Here is a 22,268-nt window from a genome sequence, read left to right on the forward strand (position 1 = left end):
ACTAGGACTGCAGTATCATCTTAGTATCTATAAGACGTTAAACAAGATTACAAATATACCTTTGAGTTGCGGGAACAGTTTCTTGATAAAGGCCCGTTTCTCTGCAGTACCGACTGTGGTGAACACTTCGCAGCCGTAATGGAAGGCGACGTTGATAGCCGCTTGGCCGACCCCTCCCGAGCCAGCGTGGATCAGGATCGACTCGCCACGTTGGAGTTGGCCTACCATTACCTACGGGAACGAAAATTACTGAGAATACTATCTTCACACAAAAAACTAGAAGTTTAATTATTTGCTGTAATTCACTAAATTTACTCTAGAGAAACAGCAAAATAATTGAGCTTGTTGTTTTGTTATACTTAATAATATCATGGACAACCGATAGACGTTGTGGTCTCAAGATGCTAGAATGACGACCTCCCTGGCGCAGTGGTGAGCGCTGTTTTCTTATCAGTGGGGAACCCGGGTTCGATTCCCGGCAGAGGAAGTTTGGAATTTTATAATAACTAAATTTCCTCTGGTCTGGTCTGGTGGGAGGCTAGTTGGCACACGGGCGTTTCGGTGCGATGCTGTGCTAAAGGGGTTTTATAAAAACTTCCATACCCCTTCCAGGTTAGCCCGCTTCCATCTTAGACTGCGCCACTTAAAAACCAGGTGAGATTGTAGTCAAGGGCTAACTTGTATATGAAAATAAATGGCAACGGATGCAGGTGGACGGATGACAGGCGAATCGCAGGCAGCCTCTGGATTTAGGTAACGCGGACGCAAGACCACGTGGAAGTCCCTACAAAAGACCCATGTCCAGTTGACATCTCATGGTTATGATGATGACTTACCAAAGCATAGTAAACAGTTCCATAAGCGACAGGGACGGTGGCGGCCTCCTCAAAGGTCCACTCGTCGGGTATGTTCCACATTAGAGCCTTGTCTGCTTCCACCATGTTGGCGCAACCGCTGCTCCTCACCATGGCCATCACACGGGCGCCACTGCACAGAGAAAAACCAGTCAAGAGTCCGTCGGACTCGCGCATGAAGGGTTCCGTAGCATAGTACAACATTTAACACTTTTATGTGCAACACTGCAAGTCAATGACGTACAGCGGCATCTACATGTGATTTAAGTAAACTAATTATTTCATCATTCAAACACAACCAGCCACGAGGCCCTAAGCCAAGAGGGCGGGCCCTAGCCGGTAAAATTCCGCTTAGAAGACCAACACCGGGGTAACATGAATACCCCGCGCCCTGCCCGGGTAAGGAGGCTACGCCTCAAGGCCCGTACCCGCGCTTGGCCTTCGGCCAACCGGAGAAGACCCTGTCGTCGAAACACAATATTTTAATTTTTTGTGATGTAACCACAAATTCACGGCTTTTGGATATTCCCCTTTACTTGTGCTCTAAGACATTGCTACCTGCCAAATTTCATAATTCAACGAGAAGTAGGTACCAGATTTTGATTCCCTTGACGGGTATTGACAGACAGGCAGACAGACAGACAAGGTAATGATCCTATAAGAGTTCCTTTTTTCCTCTGGCGATACGAAACTAAAAACACAACATATTCTGACGTTACTAATGATAATCATGACGTTGATGATCAAAATGATAACGATGATGATTTATGATTTTAGGTTAACTTTGATAGATTCTACGTGACATTGGCAAAGTGCATTGTGCTCGGTGTGGCACTACTGAAAGCCATAAAGCAAAATAAGAAGAAGAAGAACTTTGATAGACCACAAAATTATTGCTTACTTGTTAGTTCTACCGACAATTTCGAAGCCTTGCACACATTCCTGTGACAGCCTGCCTCGCGCTACAGCGTCTACTGTTACACGACCCGTAGCGGTCATCACATCACGGAAGTTCATTGCAGAACAATATACCTGAGTAAAACAAAAAATACTATATTAATAAAAACAGATTATACTTTGTTACTACATTATATTATCTTAACCATTGAAATAGAGAAGAAGAAAGAGGTAGTGATACTTTTATTAGTTTGAACACAGAAACAAAATAACTGCTGATAGATGTACTGAACTGGGGAACATAATTTGAATAGAAGCAGCTCTGGTGGCTAAATTAAGATTTAATCCCGTGTAAAAAACCGTTCAAATAAGTATATAATATAAGTTTTAAATGATCTGTAAAGAGATATATGATTTTTAATTCACATAATAAATCTCCGTTTCCAAAAAAGTTACAGTTGAGGCACTAGTCGCAAAAGCAATCGCTTGGAAGAAAATCGGAAGATAGATTTCGAGTGTTTGTTAAATAGGATACTAAAAAAACTACATGTTGAAAATCAAAGACATTATAATATAGGTCAGGGGTATCAAACTGATTTTCCAAAAGGGCCATCTTTAAGATTTAAGGCGTGTTAGCGGGCCATGATGGTCAAATCAGGGGGCTAATATTTGAACTGGAAACACTTTTTTTACTGTGAATTGAATTCTATTTAACGGATTTTCGCTACAAGTCCTGGAATATTAAATTAGCAAAAATAAGTTTATATGTCCACCATTGTGATGATATTCGATTACAATTGAGAAATACTTATCAACGGCATCGATATTCGTAAATCGGATATCTATGGTTACTAGTTACTACTTACTATCGAATTTTTTACAAAATAAAGTTTTTTTTTATTTATTCAGATACAAGTTAGCCCTTGACTGCAATCTCACCTGGTGGTAAGTGATGATGCAGTCTAAGATGATAGCGGGCTAACCTGGAAGGGGTATGGCAGTTTTTATTTAACCCATACCCCTTTGGTTTCTACACGGCGTCGTACCGGAACGCTAAATTTCATGGCGGCACGGCTTTGCCGGTAGGGTGGTAACTAGCCACGGCCAAAGCCTTCCACCAGACCAGACCAGAAATTTAGAAATTATAAAATTCCAAACCCCTGCCAGGAATCGAACCCGGGACCTCCCACTATTAAGACCACAGCGCTCACCACTGCGCCAGGGAGGTCGTCAAGCGAATCACTCACTAGCGAATGGTGTAGGGCTCGCACGCCTCGCAAAACGCGCGCTATTTTCAGCATGCGTGGTGACATCAAGCGCCGGCCGTCTGAAAATCCTCATGAGACTCTGGTGGCGGGCCGTATTGAAATGGTCTGAGGGCCGGACGCGGCCCGCGGGCCGTATCTTTGACATGCCTGATATAGGTAGTTCAATTCTGTACATGAATAAACAACTCACATGTACTAGCACACTGTCTGGGTTCTTGAAGACTTGGTTTTCTCTGATGGGCCCTTCAAGCCATCTAAGCGTGGAAAGGTCTCCAATGGTAACAGTATTGACGAAGGCATGGTGTGCATCGACGGTTTCCATATCTCCAAGGAGTAAGTGACGGTATGTACCCCATTGACCCTAAAACATTAAAATAATGTCATAACTTAATTCTTCTAGGGAACATCATTTATGACCTAGTAGCAGGAGTATTTTTTAATCTGATTTTTTAATAGGCTTGCGCTTAATTGCAATAACTCACATAATCAAAACAAAACAATGAAAAATACCTACTCAAATCATACCTACAATATTTATTTAGTCTTAGCAATATCAGCAACTATTTTTGAAAAGCATTTTTTTTAAATTTGTTATAAATAAAAATTAAACACCACTTACATCTTGATACACATTAATGGGCAAGTCCTTGTCCAACTGCTCTTCATAGAACTCCAAATCAGGATTAAAAGGCGGTGCAGAAGGATCAGAAATAAGTAGACCCGTCACTATTTCACCACCAGGTTCCCTTCTTAGACAATTAATAAGACCTAACAGCCCATTTATATGTTCATCTTGACTGTAAACAACAAGCTTTTGTCCAGCTTTAAGCTCCTCTTTCACTTGGTCTACCCATGCATAAGTTTGATCTGATGTGACAACTTTGACGAACTTCGCAGGTTTGGCACCGACTCTCTTTCTGAAGAGGACTAAGTATTCTACGCCTGTATCTTGAATAGTGATGATATCATATTTGTCAGAATAGTCCTTAGGGTTAATGCAATCTTTCTCTCGGCTTATGAGGAAACATTTGTCGCGAAGAGTTGATACTGCTGATTTAAGTACCTGTAAACACAAATTCGAATTTTACATAGCCTAACAATTGGTATAATCAAGCTCCTTATTTTTATTTCGGTTTAGATTATAATAACAACAATAAAAATTAATCATCATAAACAACTAATCCTAATTTAGTTTAAGAGATGAGATTTGTTTCTATTCTCTTATATCTTACGCAACTTATTACTTACATCTGGCCTCCTTAGCAAATTAGCACCGACAAATATAACGGTGTTAGTTTCCCCAAGTAACTTCTTATTTTCAACAGTGATATGCGACGGCATTTCTAAGGGATCTTCGGAGAAAATGGACAATTCAGCTTGCACTAGGGGTAAGTCACCAAGAATATCGCCCACTGTCTCAATAACAGGTTCCAAATTATTGTTTTTATATTCTTCATCGGCAAGTTCAATGCTTTTGACTTTGTATGTTTGAACGTTTTCCAGAATAAGCTGTATATTTGCACGGAGAATATCTTCGATCTTAACAAAGGAAATAACTTTATGAAAACAGCCATCATGAATAATATTTAGACTAGTACGACAATCATACACAATAAAAAAATCTGTCATACATCGAGAAAAAATAGAGACCTCAAATGCTACCTTGTGCTATACTAGTTTGTACTGTACTTACAAGGATAATTCAATAAATGCCAATTTTACCAACGTCGAGTGGCGTTTAACCGAGGAATAAACAATTGGTGTAATGACGCCAAAATATTAAATTTACTTATTTTTCTATAAGACTTATTTTTCGTTGGTGAAATCGACCCAGTATATTAAAAGTGAGAAGGCAATATTTATAAAATATCAAAATATGTAAAATTAGTTAATTAAAATATTAACCTTCATTTTTGCTTTTCCGAAGTTAGGAATGAACACGTTCTTTTCCAGTACTGGCACGCCCAAGGGAATTCTTTTAGAAATAGGCGTTGCATGGAGTCCCCGAATTTCTACACCGCCAGCCCTGGTTTAAATAAAATATTGTCTACATTTTATATATATATCAAATCAAAATCATGTTTGTTTGTTATATTTTGTTTTTGGTATTGTTTACATTTCAACATTATATTTTTTGTGATAATTACGAAAGATTAATAATTTCAGTATATTTTAGCCAAATCTAAACAAATGTTAAAAAAATTAAGTTAGAATAACACATTACATTTTTTGTATGTATGCCATTACCTACTTACCTTATAACATCAACGTGAGGATAAACCCGAATCTCAAAGGACTGTCGAGTAGAATCAGGATTCATTTTGGAAATGGCGTCATAGTGCATGTTAGCATCAATGCAGAGCTTCTGGATTCTGGTAGGAACGAAGAGGCCGCGCGTGTCTTGGCTGACGATTCTCATTTGGAGCATACAATCCATGAAGGCCACCCAGTTGTTGGACCAGGCGAGGCGGCCACGAGTGCCTTCAATGTTACAGCCGATGATGCTTCGGAAGATGCCACTGAGAAAGATAAAAGAATCGTGAATCTCTGTTGATAATTTAATCAGCTGAGAATTTTAAAGTGACTGCGTAGGTTGAATCAGAATCACACATAAACCACTCGTAAAGTACTTCAATAAAACAAAGAAGTATTGGCAGTAGCCAGTCTAGAACTGTCATCATCATCACTAATAATATATATTTTAGCTATAGCTATAGCTATAGATAGCTTTAGTCTGCGGCCCAGGTGGAAGCGGGTGCGTCCTGCAGTGTGGGTAGCGGGCGCGATGGCAAACATTCCATGCCACTCAGCACCCGCTCTTGATTAGGACACGTCCGCACGTCTTCCTTAAAATTTCTTGTAAATCTCGAGTTTATTCTACCGCTCCCACCTGGGCCGTAGGTTTAGAGTGACTACTGTCTATACTTTGAAAGGTGAATATTTGTAGAGAATACGTGACGTATTAAGAATCTGCTCATAACTGTTGTCCTTGTTTAACTAACTTACCTAATGATTTTAAGCTTATTTCGTGGTTTAACGACATATTTTAATGTAGATAACGGGATGTTTTTATTTGTCGATATTTTAACCCAATTGCACGGGTCGTGGGCACGACGGGACTGCGGTGCTGTGAGAGATGAAGTTCGAGCTGTCAAGGGCAGTAGTGAACTACCCTCTTTCACTCACACTCACTTACTCTTTACACTATTACACTCTTTCTGTTCTTTCTTTTTTTAATATCGACAAATAAAAACGCCAAATTAATCTTGGTATGTACTCGTTATCTACATTAAAGTATAACTTACCTATATTGATATCCGCGCAGACGTAGTTCCTTGTAGAAATCTTTGGTAAGCATGTGTTTAACATTGGGACCAGTGGCCTCTGGTGCTGGCGGTAGCACTCTGTAGTCTTGACCGACGTTCTTCTTAGCGTATATACAACCTGTCACGATGGATGCACCACTTTCCACGATCTAGATAATATCAATTTGATCAAGTAAATTTTTCCTCCTAAGTTATGGTTAGTTACTAATAAAAAGGGGGTTTTAATATAAATTTTTCTTTTTTTGCAGATTCAGGATTTAGGCAGAATTGTTTCATTTGTTACTAATTCGGTACCTAACACTAGTAATAGATATATCGTCTTACTAATATTATAAAGCTTCATCAATCATCAGTTATAATGAAGACTATCATTAGATAGTCTATGTTTAAGGCGAATTCTAAATCGTACATCTCACATTACATTAATCACTTAAAGTTTGAGGTTTTTGGAATGATAATAATTTTATGTTTCACTAGGTACCTAATTAATTCTTAATTCTTAAACAATCGTCAATCGATTTTAATAGTAATCCTAATCTTAATGACCATTATTATAATATTCTTGACTGACTTACCTCAAACTGTCCGCTTCCCTTTTGTATCATGACAATGAACTCCAGATTTCCATCTTTCGGGATATTTGTCGCTCGCTGGAATCGGACGTTCTCGAACACCACAGACACTTCAGTGTAAAGCTCTCCCAGCATCATTCCGAGTGTTTCCCACACCATTACTAAGTATCCAGTCGCAGGGTATAAGTTACGGCCTATTAAGAAAAATAACTTGCCATTAATTGAACATATATAATTATTTTATTTTATTCATATTGTTATTATGTTAATGTCATGAAACCATAGATTTATATTCAGCATTTGAGTTTCTTGGTCGAAATAAATGGAGATTAAGATACTTATTGTTTATACTCTCTTTAGTTTAGAAACTGAACCTACCACTATCACCAAGTTTCGTCAATAGATTGTTTATTTTATTTACTTTTGCTACTAATTTGTTGTTTCATGATTCTAGGTCAGCGGGAAGTATCCTATAGGTTTTCTTGACAGACACGCCAGACAGACAGACTACGAAGTAATCGTATAAGGGTTCCTTTTTTAGGGTTCTGTAGTAAACAAGGAACCCTTATAGTTTCGCCATGTCTGTCCGTCTGTCTGTCTGTCCGTCCGTCCGTCCTCGGTTAACCTCAGAGACTATTAGTGCTAGAAATCTGTAATTTGGTATGGGTATAAACATTAATCACGCCGACAAAGTGGTGAAATAAAATTTTGATAAATATTTTTTTTAGGGTAGCTCCCCTATATGTAAAGTGGGGATGAATTTTCTCGTCTATCCCATAGTGTAGGGTATCATTGAATAGGTCTTTTAAAAATACTATGGGTGTGGGAACCTCATTTTTTCTTTTTTGGTACGACACACTAAATAAGCTATAGTTTACCATCAATAACGTGTCCTGCCATATATTCGCTGTCTTCATCAGCTATGGACATACGCACTGTCCTCTCCCCAGTCTTCATCTTCTCCTGAGCCTTGTATGACGTTACATACCTGATGGAAAAATTCCCCCTTTATCATTTTGACCTAATCTATTTTAGACTTCAATACAATTCAATACAATACATATTTTTTCTTAATTTTTAATTTACCTATCTACCTATTTGGAGTAAGATACAATAAAAAATCTTTTGGTGCAAGTTTAAAAACATGTTTTTTTGTAATTTCGTAAAGTCTGTAATATTAATGTTATGTTTGTAAATTGTATGTTCATGTAACCCGAGCAACTCTGTTCAAAGGATCCTTATAATAGGAGAAAATTTTACTTTACTATTACAAAACTTCCATACAATAACTTATTCATAATTCGAGAATCCTCAATCTACATAAGTACCTAGTTAGTAAGTACCTATTATAATTGGAATGCCAGCAAAGCATTGTAAAATTAAACTGAAATCTCACAATTCATCACATTTTATTAAAATTTGTTGAAATTGCTTCGACACAAAAAATATGAACATTTCAGCAAACTCACGGGCCTACAGTGTTGAAAGCGAATAATATATTGAACAAGATATCTTTTCAAAAGTACCTACAGAACAATTTGTTAGCGGTCGCCTGACGAATGGGGTGCTATTTATACTTGTACGACTTTATTAAACCAGATCAATTGCAGGAATATACGCAAAAACCGGGGCGTAGAAATATGTTGGATATTTGTTATAGACGAAGAGTGGTCTCTTAAACCATCATAAATTATGATTTAGAAAGAAAAAATGCTTATATAGCCAGATAGCTATTATGACGTAGGCATCCGCTACGAAAAGATTTTTGAAAATTCAAACCCTAAGGGGGTGAAATAGGGGTTTGAAATACCTAGTCCACGCGGACGAAGTAGACTATCGTCTAAACTCTTCTCATTCTGAACCTGAGACCCATTCTCAGTATAGGCCGATGATGAAGATGATAAGGAGAAGAGAAAGTCGATGAAACATAAACAAACTTTTACCAGTCTTCGCTGTGCTCCCATTCAACTAAGTGCGAAATCATAGGGGTCCCTTGTGATACAGGGAACTGCACTGGCGGGTAGATGTTCGCTAAGTGAGGGTTCAGACCGGCTTCGTATAATCTGTATAAAATAATATTATATATAGTTATATATTTAGTTATAGCTAGAATAGTTATAGTACATAAAATAAGTTATAAGTTAAAAGTATATTGATAAACAATAACGTAATGTGTAATCTGAGAATTTAAAAAATAATCTTTAAAAGTTCAAAATGATAATGAACTTGCTTTCCATAAAAATAATTTCAGCTATACTTAAAACAATCAAAGCTATAATTATGTCAACACGGCAGAAAATCCATACTAAATCCATCCATCCATCCATAATAAATGCGAAAGTGTGTCTGTCTGTCTGTCTGCTAGATTTTCACGGCTTAACCGTTCAACCGATTTTGACGAAATTTGGTACAGAGATAGCTTGCATTCCGGGGAAGGACAGGCTACTTTTATTCCGGAGAATTTAAGAGTTCCCAGAGGATTTTTAAAACCGAAGTCACGGGCATCATCTAGTAATGTATAAATCTAAATAAATAAAAGAGAAAGGTGACTGACTGACTGACTGATCTATCAACGCACAGCTCAATCTACTGGATGGATCGGGCTGAAATTTGTCATGCAGACAGCTATTGTGACGTAGGCATCCTCTAAGAAAGGATTTTTGAAAGTTCAATCCCTAAGTGGGTGAAATAGGGGTTTGAAATTTGTGTACCTAGTCCACACGGACGAAGTCGCGAGCATAAGCTAGTATTGCCTATTGAAGATGAAAAATCGTAATAGGTGTGTATATTTTCTAATACCTAATAGGTAAAATGAAAATATAAATTCAGAGAGTCTTGTACTGTCTTAAATCTGAATGGTATACAAGTAGATGATAAAACCACGACTCTATAAATAATATGAAGTAGGTAAGTATGAATATTTTTCCATTGCCAATCCTGAATTCGCTAGTCCTATGAAATATGAATCAGAAAAATAAGCAAAAGAAGAGCAAATAGACAGATTTTCGTTAGTTATCAGAACTGTGACGAAAGAAAAATATTAAATACTGTATATTGTATAGAAGCAGGCGTTACTTTGCGGAAGTCTATGAAGTGATATACAATGAACCAAAAGCTTAATTTGCTGTAATCCGCTGAAACAGATCGAATCTATGCGAAATGCACCGCCCGCCTTCCCACTGCTAAACATGCAGGAAGAAGCAGCCACCAGGCAAGCAATACGCACCACCACCACGCAGCACCACACAAATCCCAAACACACATTTGTGTGTTGCTGCGTGGTGGTGGTGCGTATTTTTTTTAATTTATCGACTAGCGATTGGCTGCAATTTCTTAAATACTTACTTCCCCAAAGCAGTAAAGAGGACTTGTACATTATCTTGATGCTTCTTCTCTGTAAGCGGGATGTTAATGACGTCCTTTTTCAAGGAGCGACGTAAGATTGCTTGAAGCAAGCCGTGTGGCGCGATTTCTATGGTGATTGCGTTCGCTGGGATCAGACGAGCTGTTTCTTCAAAGAGCACCGCACTCTAATAAAAAAAGAACGAAAATAAGTCATCAAAATCGTCAACCGACAGACATTTACTGTTGGACATAGGTCTTTTGTAGGGATTACCACACGCCACGGTCCTGCACCGCCTAAATCCAGCGGGTCCCTGCGACTCCTTTGATGTTGTCTGTCCATTCAGTGGGGGGTCTACCAACACTGCCCCTTCCGGTGTGAGGAAGTATAATGCAAATAAAAAAAACAGCTAACACTAAGTAAAATTAAAGACAAAAACATCATCAACCGATAGACGTCTACAAAAAGACATTAGTCTTTTTTAGGGCAGACAGGCAAGTCTCAGGGGAGCACTACAAGATCGCAGAGTATTGAAGACCTAGAGCCTAAAGAAATGTTAAAACGAAAACAATAATTTCAATTTCTAAATCAGGCTAGTTTAACAAGGATCAGACGATGCCTGATGATTTTTCAAGCTGCAAGAAGATCAAAAGTGCCTCCATAGCTCAACGGGTAAAGCAGTGGACTGAAAACCGAAAGGTCGACGCGACGCACGGTTCAAACCCCGCCCGTTGCACTATTGTCGTACCTACTCCTAGCACAAGCTTAACGCTTAGTTGGAGAGGAAAGGGGAATGGTAGTCATTTAACATGGCTAATATTCTTTTTTAAAAAAAAGCAACTCACCAAAAGGTTATTAGTATGGTACTCAGCAGAAGACATTTCAGCCTTCGGATCCTTCCATAACGCTTGTGGAACCGACGTAGACAGCCACTTCTCTGAACGTTGCTTAGGAACCGGGATGACTGCTCTTAAGTATTTCAGGAGTTTTGGCCCTGAATTAAAAAATAGCAATATGTTTTTTTTACGTGAAAATATTACAATAAAGCTTAAAGCTAGCCTTATCTAATACAATATGTAACCATTGGAAAATTATCATTTTATGATCAACATTTCGTACGTACATACGCTGAGGAGGCCAGATAAGGATAAGAAAGAGATAACGTTTTTATAGACATTTGTCTCTGTCATTGAGACCGACAAAGCGTTACACAGATATGCGTGACAGAGACGACGCTCTACGAAGGCGAAATCTAAATATATAAAAGGATAAGGTGACTGACTAACTGACTGACTGACTAATCTATCAACGCACAATTCAAACTACGGGACGGATCGGGCTGAAAAAGCAGATAGCTAATATGACGTAGGCATCTGCTGAGAAAGGGTTTTTGAAAATTCAACCCCTAAGGGGGTGAACTAGGGGTTTGAAATTTGTGTAGTCCACGCGTAGGAAGTCGCCAGAGTCTTTTTCTAAAGTTCGATGTGCAATATTTCCTGCCGCAAACTGTAAAACATAAATGCTACCGAGTAATTTATAGGTCTATGACGCTGACTTGAAAGTACTAATAACGTCTAGGAGTCATCAGTAAAGCTCGTCTAGATACTTACCAGCTTCAGCAATATACCGCGAGTGGTAGGCGATGTTAGAGCAAGGAACCTCCTTGGCAAAGACTCCTTGAGCTACGAGCTTAGCGACGAAGGTCTTCATGATATCAGCCGGTCCCGATATGGTGCTGGAGTCGGGGCCATTGTGACAGGCCACTTCGATTTCAGGTGGGACTATTGTTTTGATCTAAATAACGAGAAATAATATTAAATTTTCATTTCAGTAGCTACTTAATTATATTTATTTTCTTTCAAAGTAATTAGTTATAATTTCTTAATGGGTTGCTTCTTCAAGCATTTAGTATTTCTCAATATCACTCAAATCAAATATTATCTATCTTTTATTTCGTTCAAATTTTATTCTAGTAAATAGAAAAGGATACTTAATTACACTTCATCTAGGTTAATGCATAATTTCAGACACCTAAATTATACGTGCAGAAAAATAATATAAACTAACTTCTGGTTACAGAAGGGCTGGCTCATTTTTTGCGCAACGGATCAGCCTGGCTGTCCAGCGCGGAAATGCAGCCAGTATTCTTGGCACCATTCCACGCGGGCATGATTTGTATAGTAATTAGATAAGGCTAGCTTTAGCTTTTATTAAATTTATTTAACTTAATAAAAAACTAACAAATAAAAGACGATAAAATTTTAAGGTGTAAAAAAATTAATAACCGTGAATATTACCTACATTTCATTCAATTTCCATTTTGATTTTTTTTTAAATCACTACCTAATATTCCCCTTTCCGACAAAAGTGTGAACCGCCGACCTTTTCGGTTTTCAGCCCACTCCTTTACCCGTTGAGCTATTGAGGCTTGACAATTGTCCAGATTAGTTCTGTAGGATACTTACTTCACTGTAACCAAGTCCAACAGCAGCCATAGATCCCTTGATGAAAGGAGTCTCAATGGAAGCCAGACCACGGCTGTACGCAGATAGAATCATTTGTTCGGCGGTAAAGCAGCCATCTGCGTACGCGCAACCAAGCTCTCCTACACTGTGACCTAAAACATAATCTCCGTTTACAACAGTTCATTTCTTCTTCTGTATTCTTTGTTATTCTACTTTTGCTACTTCTATTACTCTTTAGAAGCATTTTTTAAACCCTATTATTCGACTATTTTAGTTTATTTTTTTTTCATTTCTTTATTTACTTTTTCATTAGACATTTGTTTTAAATTCATTGTAAAATATTTATACTTTTACGGGTCACTTAGAACTTGAACAAATATTGATACAGAAAAAATGCAGTTTGAACCTTGGATTCAGATCTTCATTTAATGACATCTGAATTTGATACAAAACTCTCTTTATCCATATTTCATCTGATTTGGCTCAGACAAGATTACAACTTCTTTTAGACGTAAAATGTTCATTTCATCATTTCTGAACGGGCATAATGAAATTCGTATACATTTTAAGGATATTAAACACACCTTTGAAATAATATAAGGAACGAAACACGATGTTTTATATCTTTCGATATAATGTAATGATATGCTATATACGGATGTTTATGTTATTTTTGATTTGGCTTATTCAGTTTTTATCAAATAGTTTTTAAGTTTGTAATAGATTAGTTGTATATTTAATTTACTCTAATTTGTATAACGCGAACTCGTCATCCTCACATAAACTCCTACAGTTTCTAGAGGATTTCGGTCTGTGTATTTTCAATGTACTCAATTGAAATTTCTGTGTTCAATAAATTTAAAAAAAATGGAAGATTTTTTCGTTATACTAGAAGTATGTATAAATGCTTAGGGATTCTTGATAAAAGAAACTGTTCAAGTCTGATATTTACCAATAATGTAGTCAGGCTCGATACCAAGTGCCTTTAGAACATCAGTGAGACCGATCTGAACAGCCGCGATGCCGATGAAGGAGTTGAGGATGTTGTCGTATATCTTCGGGTCGGGTTCCGTGATGATCTTTGTTAGGTTGATGCCTTTTGGTTCGAGGGCTTTGTGACACCTGGTGAAAATTTGCATCATCTTATGGATAAACTTATGAGCAGAGTCTGCTCAAGAACTTAAGCGCCGTAAATACTCAGTCATTAGTAAGGACTACGTATTTGCGGCGCTTGCGTTTGAGACTCTGGGCCCATGGTCATCGGACACGAAAGCTTTTATAAACGTCGTGTCCCAAAAGCTGATCCACGCGTCTGGGGACCCAAGATATGGTGCTTATTTCGCTCAACGGTTAAGCCTTGCCATTCAGCGAGGTAATAGCGCCAGTGTATTGGGCACAATGCCCATAAATGACCATTTGGACGGCGTATATTTTTTGAAAATATAAAACTTTTAGTGATAAGTTTTTTTCCGTATGTATATACTATTATATAGTTTTCTTTTGTATTGAAATATAAAAAAAAGTATTAACCTACTGATCCGTCTCGGCTTCTATTAAATGAATAGATAGTCAAGTAAGTAGATAGTAGTAAGATAGTAAGAAGGGCTGGCTCATTTTTTGCGCAACGGATCAGCCTGGCTGTCCAGCGCGGAAATGCAGCCAGTATTCTTGGCACCATTCCACGCGGTCATGATTTATATAGTAATTAGATAAGGCTAGCTTTAAGTTTTATTGTATTAAAAAAAAAAAGTCAAGTAAGTAAAAACACTATTGTAGCTTTCATTGAATAAAATATTAACAGGATTATAAATAGGTACCTAAACCCCATTGAGGAAAGAAAAAGACAGAAAACTAAACCACACAATTATAATATGAATTGAAATGTGAGTACCATTGTGTTATATTGTGTACAGGACGCGGCCAAAAGTGATGAACATCGATCTTTAGAAGGAGATAGCAGATTTGTAGAGCACTGTCTCGGTCGTTGAGACCGACAAAACGTCATATGGATATGAGAGACAGAGACAACACTCCACAAACCTGAAATGTCATTCTAAAGGTCGATGTTCATCACTTTCGGCTTTGTACGTTTTCACTAAAGTTAAGGTCCCTCCATCACTTGAACTATGAAATTCTAAGATTTCAAGCTCCAAATTTACCATCACATAATTTCATATAATTGAATACATGTTTAAAATAATACGAAATGAGATTTACCTACAGTAACTTTAACTTGAATAGTTACACTCAAGGCTCATACTTATTAAAGTTCATCTAAACCAGTCTACAATGATGGTTTAACTAATTCAGTCAATAATGATGATGTAGATGATGATGAAATATATACCCGAAATGTTTAATTACCTCTTAATGGCATCAGCAAAGATAGGGATCCTCATAAGCTGAGTGGCCATGCCGGCCCATTGCGAGCCCATGCCAGAGTAGACGAACCAAACTGGGCGACGGACGCCGGAGAAGTACTGGATATCACGAGCTAATGAAACGGCCTGCGTTGGTGTGGACGCTAACAAAATAAAAAACAGATTTACACTTCGTAGAACAAAATAATGAAATGGACCGACCAACTTAAGGTGACGCAGGACGCTCGACCGAAATTGGCAGCGCACGTGGGTAACTTGTTTGCTTTTCACTTGACATTGTATGAGAAAGTTGAAAGGCACGATGATTTTCACCGAAATCAAGCGCGCAAAAAGGGTTTAGGAAAAGTATTTTTGAGAAAAACTGCTGAATTTATGTTTGCAAAGCAAAGTTATTTCAACTAATGAATAAATAAACTACGTCTAATGATAAATTGTTTTAGAATTTTCATATCCCTTATCTTATTTATTTACGCCCATAGTTGTCATTAATTTAGTGTTAAAATAGGAATCTTTTGAGCCTCTTAACTTTTAAATGAATATTTTTTTCAATGTTTTATATATCAATAAACCTAGGTAATGACGAGATAAATCGATATAATTCTTAGTTTTGTGCGTACAATATCGAATATTGTTGTAATTTCCCTCCTACGTTTGTATGAAGAAAGCACTGAACTGAGTCCCCTTAAGTCCACTTGATCGGTCCCCTGCATGAGTGTATTGGCCAATAGGGAGAAGTGGCGAATGCTCGTGAGGTGCAAAACATCTGCCACTTAGTGTTGAACACGACCACTCTGCTATGAGTGTTATGAAGAAGAAGAATAAGATCGTTATTACAAAAAAAAGGAAAATCTAAATAACATTTCAAAATGAGTAATCATAATCACCTATTTATAAAGATTGCCGAAATCAGTAAGTAATAATTAATCAACACTTCAATTTAATTTAATTTAAAAATTAGTAATTTTAATCTTATGTGTTATAATTTACGGTTGTAACTGTGGCGTCACCCGGGTCACAGCTGAAAATCAGCGTCCTGCATCTTATGCGTGTTGACGCATATGATGCAAGACATTATGCTGAGCCGTACACCCATGCGGGGTGGTGTCACAGATGAAAATGTTACATTTGTACTTAGTTTTTATCTGTGACACCAACAACAAATAAATGAATTTCTTTCTTTCTTCTTCTTTCTTTCTTCAAGTACACCTAAAGCTATTGCTAGTCATTAAAAACAGTTCATTCATTTACCTAATAAGGTATATCCTCTTACAACGTGACCAGTGACGTCCTCATCGTGAACAGCATGCAACAGTCTGATGAGCTCAGCATCAACAGTCTTAGATTCCAGATCATTGAGGATCCTTGCTACTGCTGATTCGGTACGTCCTGAGGCGCATACCAGACGTGGGAGGTCATCTGTTGGTATGCCGTTGTTGACCTAAAACAATTCCTTTTTAATATTTTTTTTAAATAAGTAGGTACTAATAGCGAAAAAAGAGCAGGTGGTATCTGATGATAAGTAAATACCACCCGGGAACAACTGTAGCATCATAGGAAACGCCAAAACCGTTAACAACTTTTGAAAAAAATTGAGAGAGAAACACAGATATAAAGTTGAAGGACATAATAATTGGCGCTGGTTCCCTGGGAACGGGGACGGGCGCTAATGTGAGACGCAACTTGTGTTGACACATTGGCCCCGTGTCATATCAGGGAGAAAGCATCAAGACCGGGAGACGCAGCAACAGCTGAAAACAGCAAGCGGCGCAAGTATGCCTCTCTTATGGAGGGTTACATTTTTGTTCCGTTTGCCGCAGATACCCTGAGGCCATGGAGTCTTAGTGCTAAAAAAAATTTACGAGACATTTCACCGCGATTAATAGCCTCATCTGGTGACAGAAGGGCTGCCTCATTTTTTGTGCAACGGATCAGCCTGACGGCCAGCGCGGAAATGCAGCCAGTATTCTTGGCACCATTCCACGTGGGCATGATTTGTAATATTATTGTAATATTTTCACATTAAAACAAATAACAACAAAAAAGAAGTAAATGTACTTGAGAATGCTCAGATCGACGTAGCCACATTAGACAATTTCTCTATCTTACCAATAATGGACCAATTATGTTATAAGAGCAAACCTTTTCTCTCGCAAAGTTCTTGAGCAGAGTATGAGCATTGGCACCGCCGAAACCAAAACTGTTAATTCCTGACATGCCGCGGTTCCACGGTGTCTTCTCAGTTATGACTGTCAGCTTCCCCTCAGCTAGGGCAGGCACTCCATCTCTCGGGGTGCAGTAGTTTAGGTTCGGAGGAATATATCCAGTTGTGTAGGCTATACAAAGCTGAAAAGCAAATTAACATTAAAACTTATAATTTTTCCAATTTCAGTTTACCCCAATATCAGGTTCCACTGTATGAGTGCAGCATCAGGATTGAGTATTTGGAACACGATATTCAATGACAAAGTATGCTTAGTATCCACAACATCAATTCACATCACCTACAACAGATCCTGAGTCTGGAGTAGGTACTGATCATCAATCCAGTTCATGTAGACCAGTACCACAGTTTTACGATCCATGCAGTACCCTTACAGAGTAAAGATTGAGGAGTTGTAACTTGGAGTTTACAATATAATATTATAGAGTAATCATGGGAACAAAATTGAAATTCGGATTCTGATTCTGATCACTGAGCTATTGGTGAAAACTTATCCTAAAATATGTTTTATCTAGTAAATAAGAAAACCAAGGATCTATTTTGAAAGACAGAACCAGAATTGAAGAAACTAAGTACCTATCCCGACAAAATGTCAAAGAAAAACTTACTTTGGCCACAGAACAAAGTCCAGATGCAGGTTCACTGTGACCCAAGTTGGACTTGACTGATCCAATCATAAGCGGCTCAGAGCGGCCCGTACAAAAAACAGCGTCTATCGCTTTGAGTTCTTCTGGGTCTCCTACTCTGGTACCTAATAATGAAACAGGTATTATGAAGAAACTGGCTTTTTCTACAACATTACCGCACGCCACCGCAAACAATTCCATCCTCACCACCTGGGTGTCTGGTGCACTTCGACCACCCGTTGTGCTAGATCCGTTCTTCCACGCACATGCAAACTGTGGAATCAACTCCCTTCGGCGGTGTTCCCATTAGAATACTACATGGGGTTATTCAAGGGACGGACCAACGAATTCCTGAAAGGCCGGCAACGCATTGGTGGTTCCTCTGGTACTGCAAATGTTCATAGGCGGCAGTGATCACTTAACATCAGGTGACCCGCCTGCTCGGTTGCTCACCAAACTTATTTGAAAAAAGGGTATATTTCGCACATTGGACACAAAAATTGTATTATTCAAAAATTGGTTATTGTAGTTTACAATTACATCTGCTGTAGGTAACTCTACGCGAATAAACAGGTCCTTTGTAAACCCCCCTTAGGGGCTAAATTTTCAAAAATCCTTGCTTAGCGGACCTCTACGCCATAATACAGGGTGTAACCATAGCAAAACTTAGCGTTATTGTTACACATAAACACAAACTACATAAACAGAATCCAATACCAATAACCATGTGCCTCATTTTGTAGTTTTAGTAATTTAGTATTTTTCAAACCCGCAATGTATAGCGTGCAAAACTTGGGTCAATGCCCCGCCTACGACGTGGTATTGACTCCGAGTGGAGCGTCAGTCAGATCTTTTATTTGCAATACATCGTAAAGATTTACAAAACTATAGGATTTTTGTATTTATTTTTTGTGTTTTTCCTGTCTTCGTTTTTGCCAGCGTTCTGGTTACACCCTGTATATCTAACTTCATGCTAAATTTCAGTCCGATTCGTCCAGTAGTTTGAGCGTTGATAGATCAGTCAGTCAGTCAGTCAGTGAGTAGTTTTTTCCATTTCTTTTCCAAGAACTTTTCTTGTTAACAGCTAAAAGTAAATAACAAATTGCAAACAACCGTATTGCAAGTCTCATTTAACAGTGCCTGCATCGGATTTTAATTAAAGTCCGTAAGAAAGATACCGGCCTTTGAGAAAAGCAATTTCAAAGCTCACCCGATACCGACCGACAAAATTATTTACATGCCAACTTTTTATTACACACCGATGTTATCTCGTTTTTTTTTTGCTTTAAGCCGAGCGGGCATTTTCTTTTTTGTGCGGACTTTTCAGTAAAAAAATTATTTAAGACAAAATACAGATTTTCTATCTCAAAATAAGAAGTGTTTAAATCGTAGTCCACCGTGCCAAGTGTGAATTGTCAGACTCCATACAATTTTGAGGGCATTATCGAAAACTTTCGAGGATGCAGATTTCCACACGATGTATTTCGTGAAACGAGATACACGAGAAATTCCCCTAGCGCGCTCTTAAGCTCTCACCTAATAAACGTAGTTTAGTTTTCATTAATTTCTAGGTTTAAAGTTAAACGGGTTTAGATATTTGTAGTATCCACAGGTTTGATATTAGTTCCTATAAAATATCCAAAATTTCATTGGTTGATATTTAAATTAGAGCCATACAGCCGTCAGAAGCGCATTACGAATAAACTCATCTAAAAGCAAGTGATCTTGCTCACTATCTTAACAGCCTCATCTGGTGGCTCATTGTTTGCGCAACGGATCAGCCTGGCAATCCAGCCCGGAAATGCAGCCAGTATTATTTGGACCATTCCACGTGGGCATGATTTGTATAGTAATTAGATAAGACTAGCTTTAAGTTTTATTGTAATACAGCCGATTCTTTTTCAGTCAAATTTTTCTCTCCGTAAGAACCATCCTCGTACATCAAGGGATATTATAAAAAAGAATTAGCGAAATCGGTTCAGCTGTTCTCGAGACTTGCGATCAGCAACACATTCAGCGATTCATTTTTATATATAGAGATTTTTAATAAAAAATGTTACAATGAAAGTGGTCTTTAGTTATTTATAACGCACATAATTCTAGAAAGCTAGAACAACGATCTCTTCAAATAGGAAGCTATCTACTGTTTATCAACAATTTATCCTAAGCATCCCGCTAACAAAAACACAGTGCGCATTAAACTTAAAGCGAGGATTTATCTTGGCCCTTTGTGTCGTGAACAATAGTGGATGAAAGAGCTTTTTAATTTCATGTCGGAGTGCTCTCCAAGTAAACGTCGGCAAGTTTTCCTATTAGAACAAGATCCCTTGACCACCAGACCTTACTTATTCTTACTGAGAAACAAAATGTGTAGGTTTAATATATTATCTGCTAGCTTGTACCGACGCGACCGTCAATTTATAGGTATCAGCTGCTAAAGTTACCTTAAAAACAGCAGGGTAACTTAAAACATTACTTAGGTACGCACTTTTCTTAAAATCTGAGTGCTGAGTTTGTAAAATTAATATTCAATACTGCCAGACACTTCCCGTCGGCGGTAATTTCTGCTAGACAGTTTAAAGCTCGCAAAAAATAACACTTATCTTTGTCAACTTAATGGGGCCGATTCTCTTGTCTTTCTCTAAACTAAATTTAGACTATCTGCATCTTTCTCTTTTTAATAATGCTAAAAAGGGACGGAACGTGAATTTTACATTTAAAGACTATACATTTTAGTGCACGCTACAAATTTAAACAATAGGCTCGCGACTGGCAGCTAAAGTCACGAGGTTTGACAGCTCTAAATTTAATTTAAAACTGTCAAACTGTATCTGTCCTTTTGTACTAAATGCATTAGTAAGAAGAGGATGCGAAATACTCTAAAATTTAGGTGTGCACAGAATCAGTACCATTGTCTTACTTTGTATTATTTTTATGTTATGATACTCAGGAAATATACTTACATAAAAATCACCACTCAGTCTTTAAGAAAAGTGAGTAATGTTTTTTGCACTGTTAGCAGTAAAGTATATAGTAAGTAAGTATCTTTAAATTGGCCATCATCTAGCAAATATGGGTACGTTAACAGTTCCCACTAACACTAACTACTCTATCCCACACATTTTGTTTTTCAAAAAATAAGTAACGTCTGGCGGCACTGGGATCTTGGGCCATATCTCTCGGGCAGCGCTATCCATTAGTTGTTTTCCATTTTTATGCGCTTTTGTAGTATTGTTTTGTGTCACTTTATTTAGAGCAACATCTCTTTTATTTCGAGACGGTACTTTATTATTTGAACCGCAAACGACCACTTAATCTTTAGACCACGTTTAGGATTCCGTGCCCGAAAGGTATAGTGCATTCAATATAAACTGGCGTGTTTCCACTTGAGACCGTCATTACCTATTAGTAGTTAGTTTTTAGTTTAGATATAATATTAGATAAAAACATTGTACATACTTACTACTAGCAATAATGAAACAATAAACGATATTTTTTATTTATTTTATTTATTTATTATTACATTCACGACATGCCACGTAAACAATTGGGGTAATAAACCAAACACTCAGAGTCCATTCATTTTTAAAGGAGCCGGTCCGACCCTAAATATTTCATTGCAAATCAACCAGTATGGATACTTTTGAATTCACCGGCCACGACTTAATCCTATTGTTATTGCTAATGACGGTCTCAAGTGGAAACACGCCAGTTAATATTGAATGCACTATACCAACGGCACCCTATTACTAAGCCTGCGCTGTTCGTCCGTCTGTCTGCCTATCTGTTTGTCTACCTGTATGTCTGTCTTTTTGCTCATATTTCTATCAGCGGGCTGTATCTCATGAACCATAATAAGTGGAGAGTTTATATTTTCACAGAGTACATTTGGGGCCGATTCTCTTGTACACAATCTCTAAACTAAACTAAATTAACAGGTCTAAATCTAGTGCTATCCTTTTCCGTAAGCAATATTATGACAGGGATAGCAATCGATTTAGACGTGTCATTTTAGTTTAGTTTAGATATTGTGTACAAAGGAATTAGCCACATTATTTCTATTCTATCCTCTGTAACAACAAATAATAAAAAGTGTAATTCGAGAAAAGGATGGTACGGCCTTTGCTTTGCTTGCTCGACTTGGCGGTGGTGGTTGGCGGACTTCCGTGCCACTAGAAAATAAAAAGTAGGTACCTACTTACATAGTTTTATATCATGTATGATGATGAATTGCGACTACGAGCTTGAGATCTGTGATAATATACTAACGAACAGACAGAAAATGACATTAATAGGAATACGCGGCACGATTGCG

The 22,268-nt window shown here is 37.8% G+C and overlaps 1 protein-coding gene across 1 annotated transcript in view; it reads right to left on the reverse strand.

The window, feature by feature from the left end:
• Nucleotides 1-22,268, reverse strand: part of FASN3 (Fatty acid synthase 3) — a 46,825-nt gene that overhangs the window by 16,573 nt on the left and 7,984 nt on the right. Inside the window, exons 6-26 of the mRNA XM_034971832.2 lie at nucleotides 17,936-18,078; nucleotides 17,246-17,449; nucleotides 16,355-16,544; nucleotides 15,090-15,249; nucleotides 13,678-13,847; nucleotides 12,726-12,877; nucleotides 11,871-12,054; nucleotides 11,106-11,254; nucleotides 10,263-10,447; nucleotides 8,861-8,980; nucleotides 7,796-7,905; nucleotides 6,921-7,111; nucleotides 6,325-6,494; nucleotides 5,275-5,538; nucleotides 4,925-5,045; nucleotides 4,268-4,558; nucleotides 3,639-4,082; nucleotides 3,210-3,380; nucleotides 1,756-1,886; nucleotides 837-987; nucleotides 60-231 (exon numbers count right to left, since the gene is read on the reverse strand). Of these exons, the coding sequence (XP_034827723.1) occupies nucleotides 60-231; nucleotides 837-987; nucleotides 1,756-1,886; nucleotides 3,210-3,380; nucleotides 3,639-4,082; nucleotides 4,268-4,558; nucleotides 4,925-5,045; nucleotides 5,275-5,538; nucleotides 6,325-6,494; nucleotides 6,921-7,111; nucleotides 7,796-7,905; nucleotides 8,861-8,980; nucleotides 10,263-10,447; nucleotides 11,106-11,254; nucleotides 11,871-12,054; nucleotides 12,726-12,877; nucleotides 13,678-13,847; nucleotides 15,090-15,249; nucleotides 16,355-16,544; nucleotides 17,246-17,449; nucleotides 17,936-18,078 (3,873 nt within the window). The remainder of the gene's footprint in view (nucleotides 1-59; nucleotides 232-836; nucleotides 988-1,755; nucleotides 1,887-3,209; nucleotides 3,381-3,638; nucleotides 4,083-4,267; nucleotides 4,559-4,924; nucleotides 5,046-5,274; nucleotides 5,539-6,324; nucleotides 6,495-6,920; nucleotides 7,112-7,795; nucleotides 7,906-8,860; nucleotides 8,981-10,262; nucleotides 10,448-11,105; nucleotides 11,255-11,870; nucleotides 12,055-12,725; nucleotides 12,878-13,677; nucleotides 13,848-15,089; nucleotides 15,250-16,354; nucleotides 16,545-17,245; nucleotides 17,450-17,935; nucleotides 18,079-22,268) is intronic.

This window comes from Maniola hyperantus, chromosome 9, assembly GCF_902806685.2.
Source record: "Maniola hyperantus chromosome 9, iAphHyp1.2, whole genome shotgun sequence".
Classification (NCBI taxonomy): Eukaryota; Metazoa; Arthropoda; class Insecta; order Lepidoptera; family Nymphalidae; genus Maniola; species Maniola hyperantus.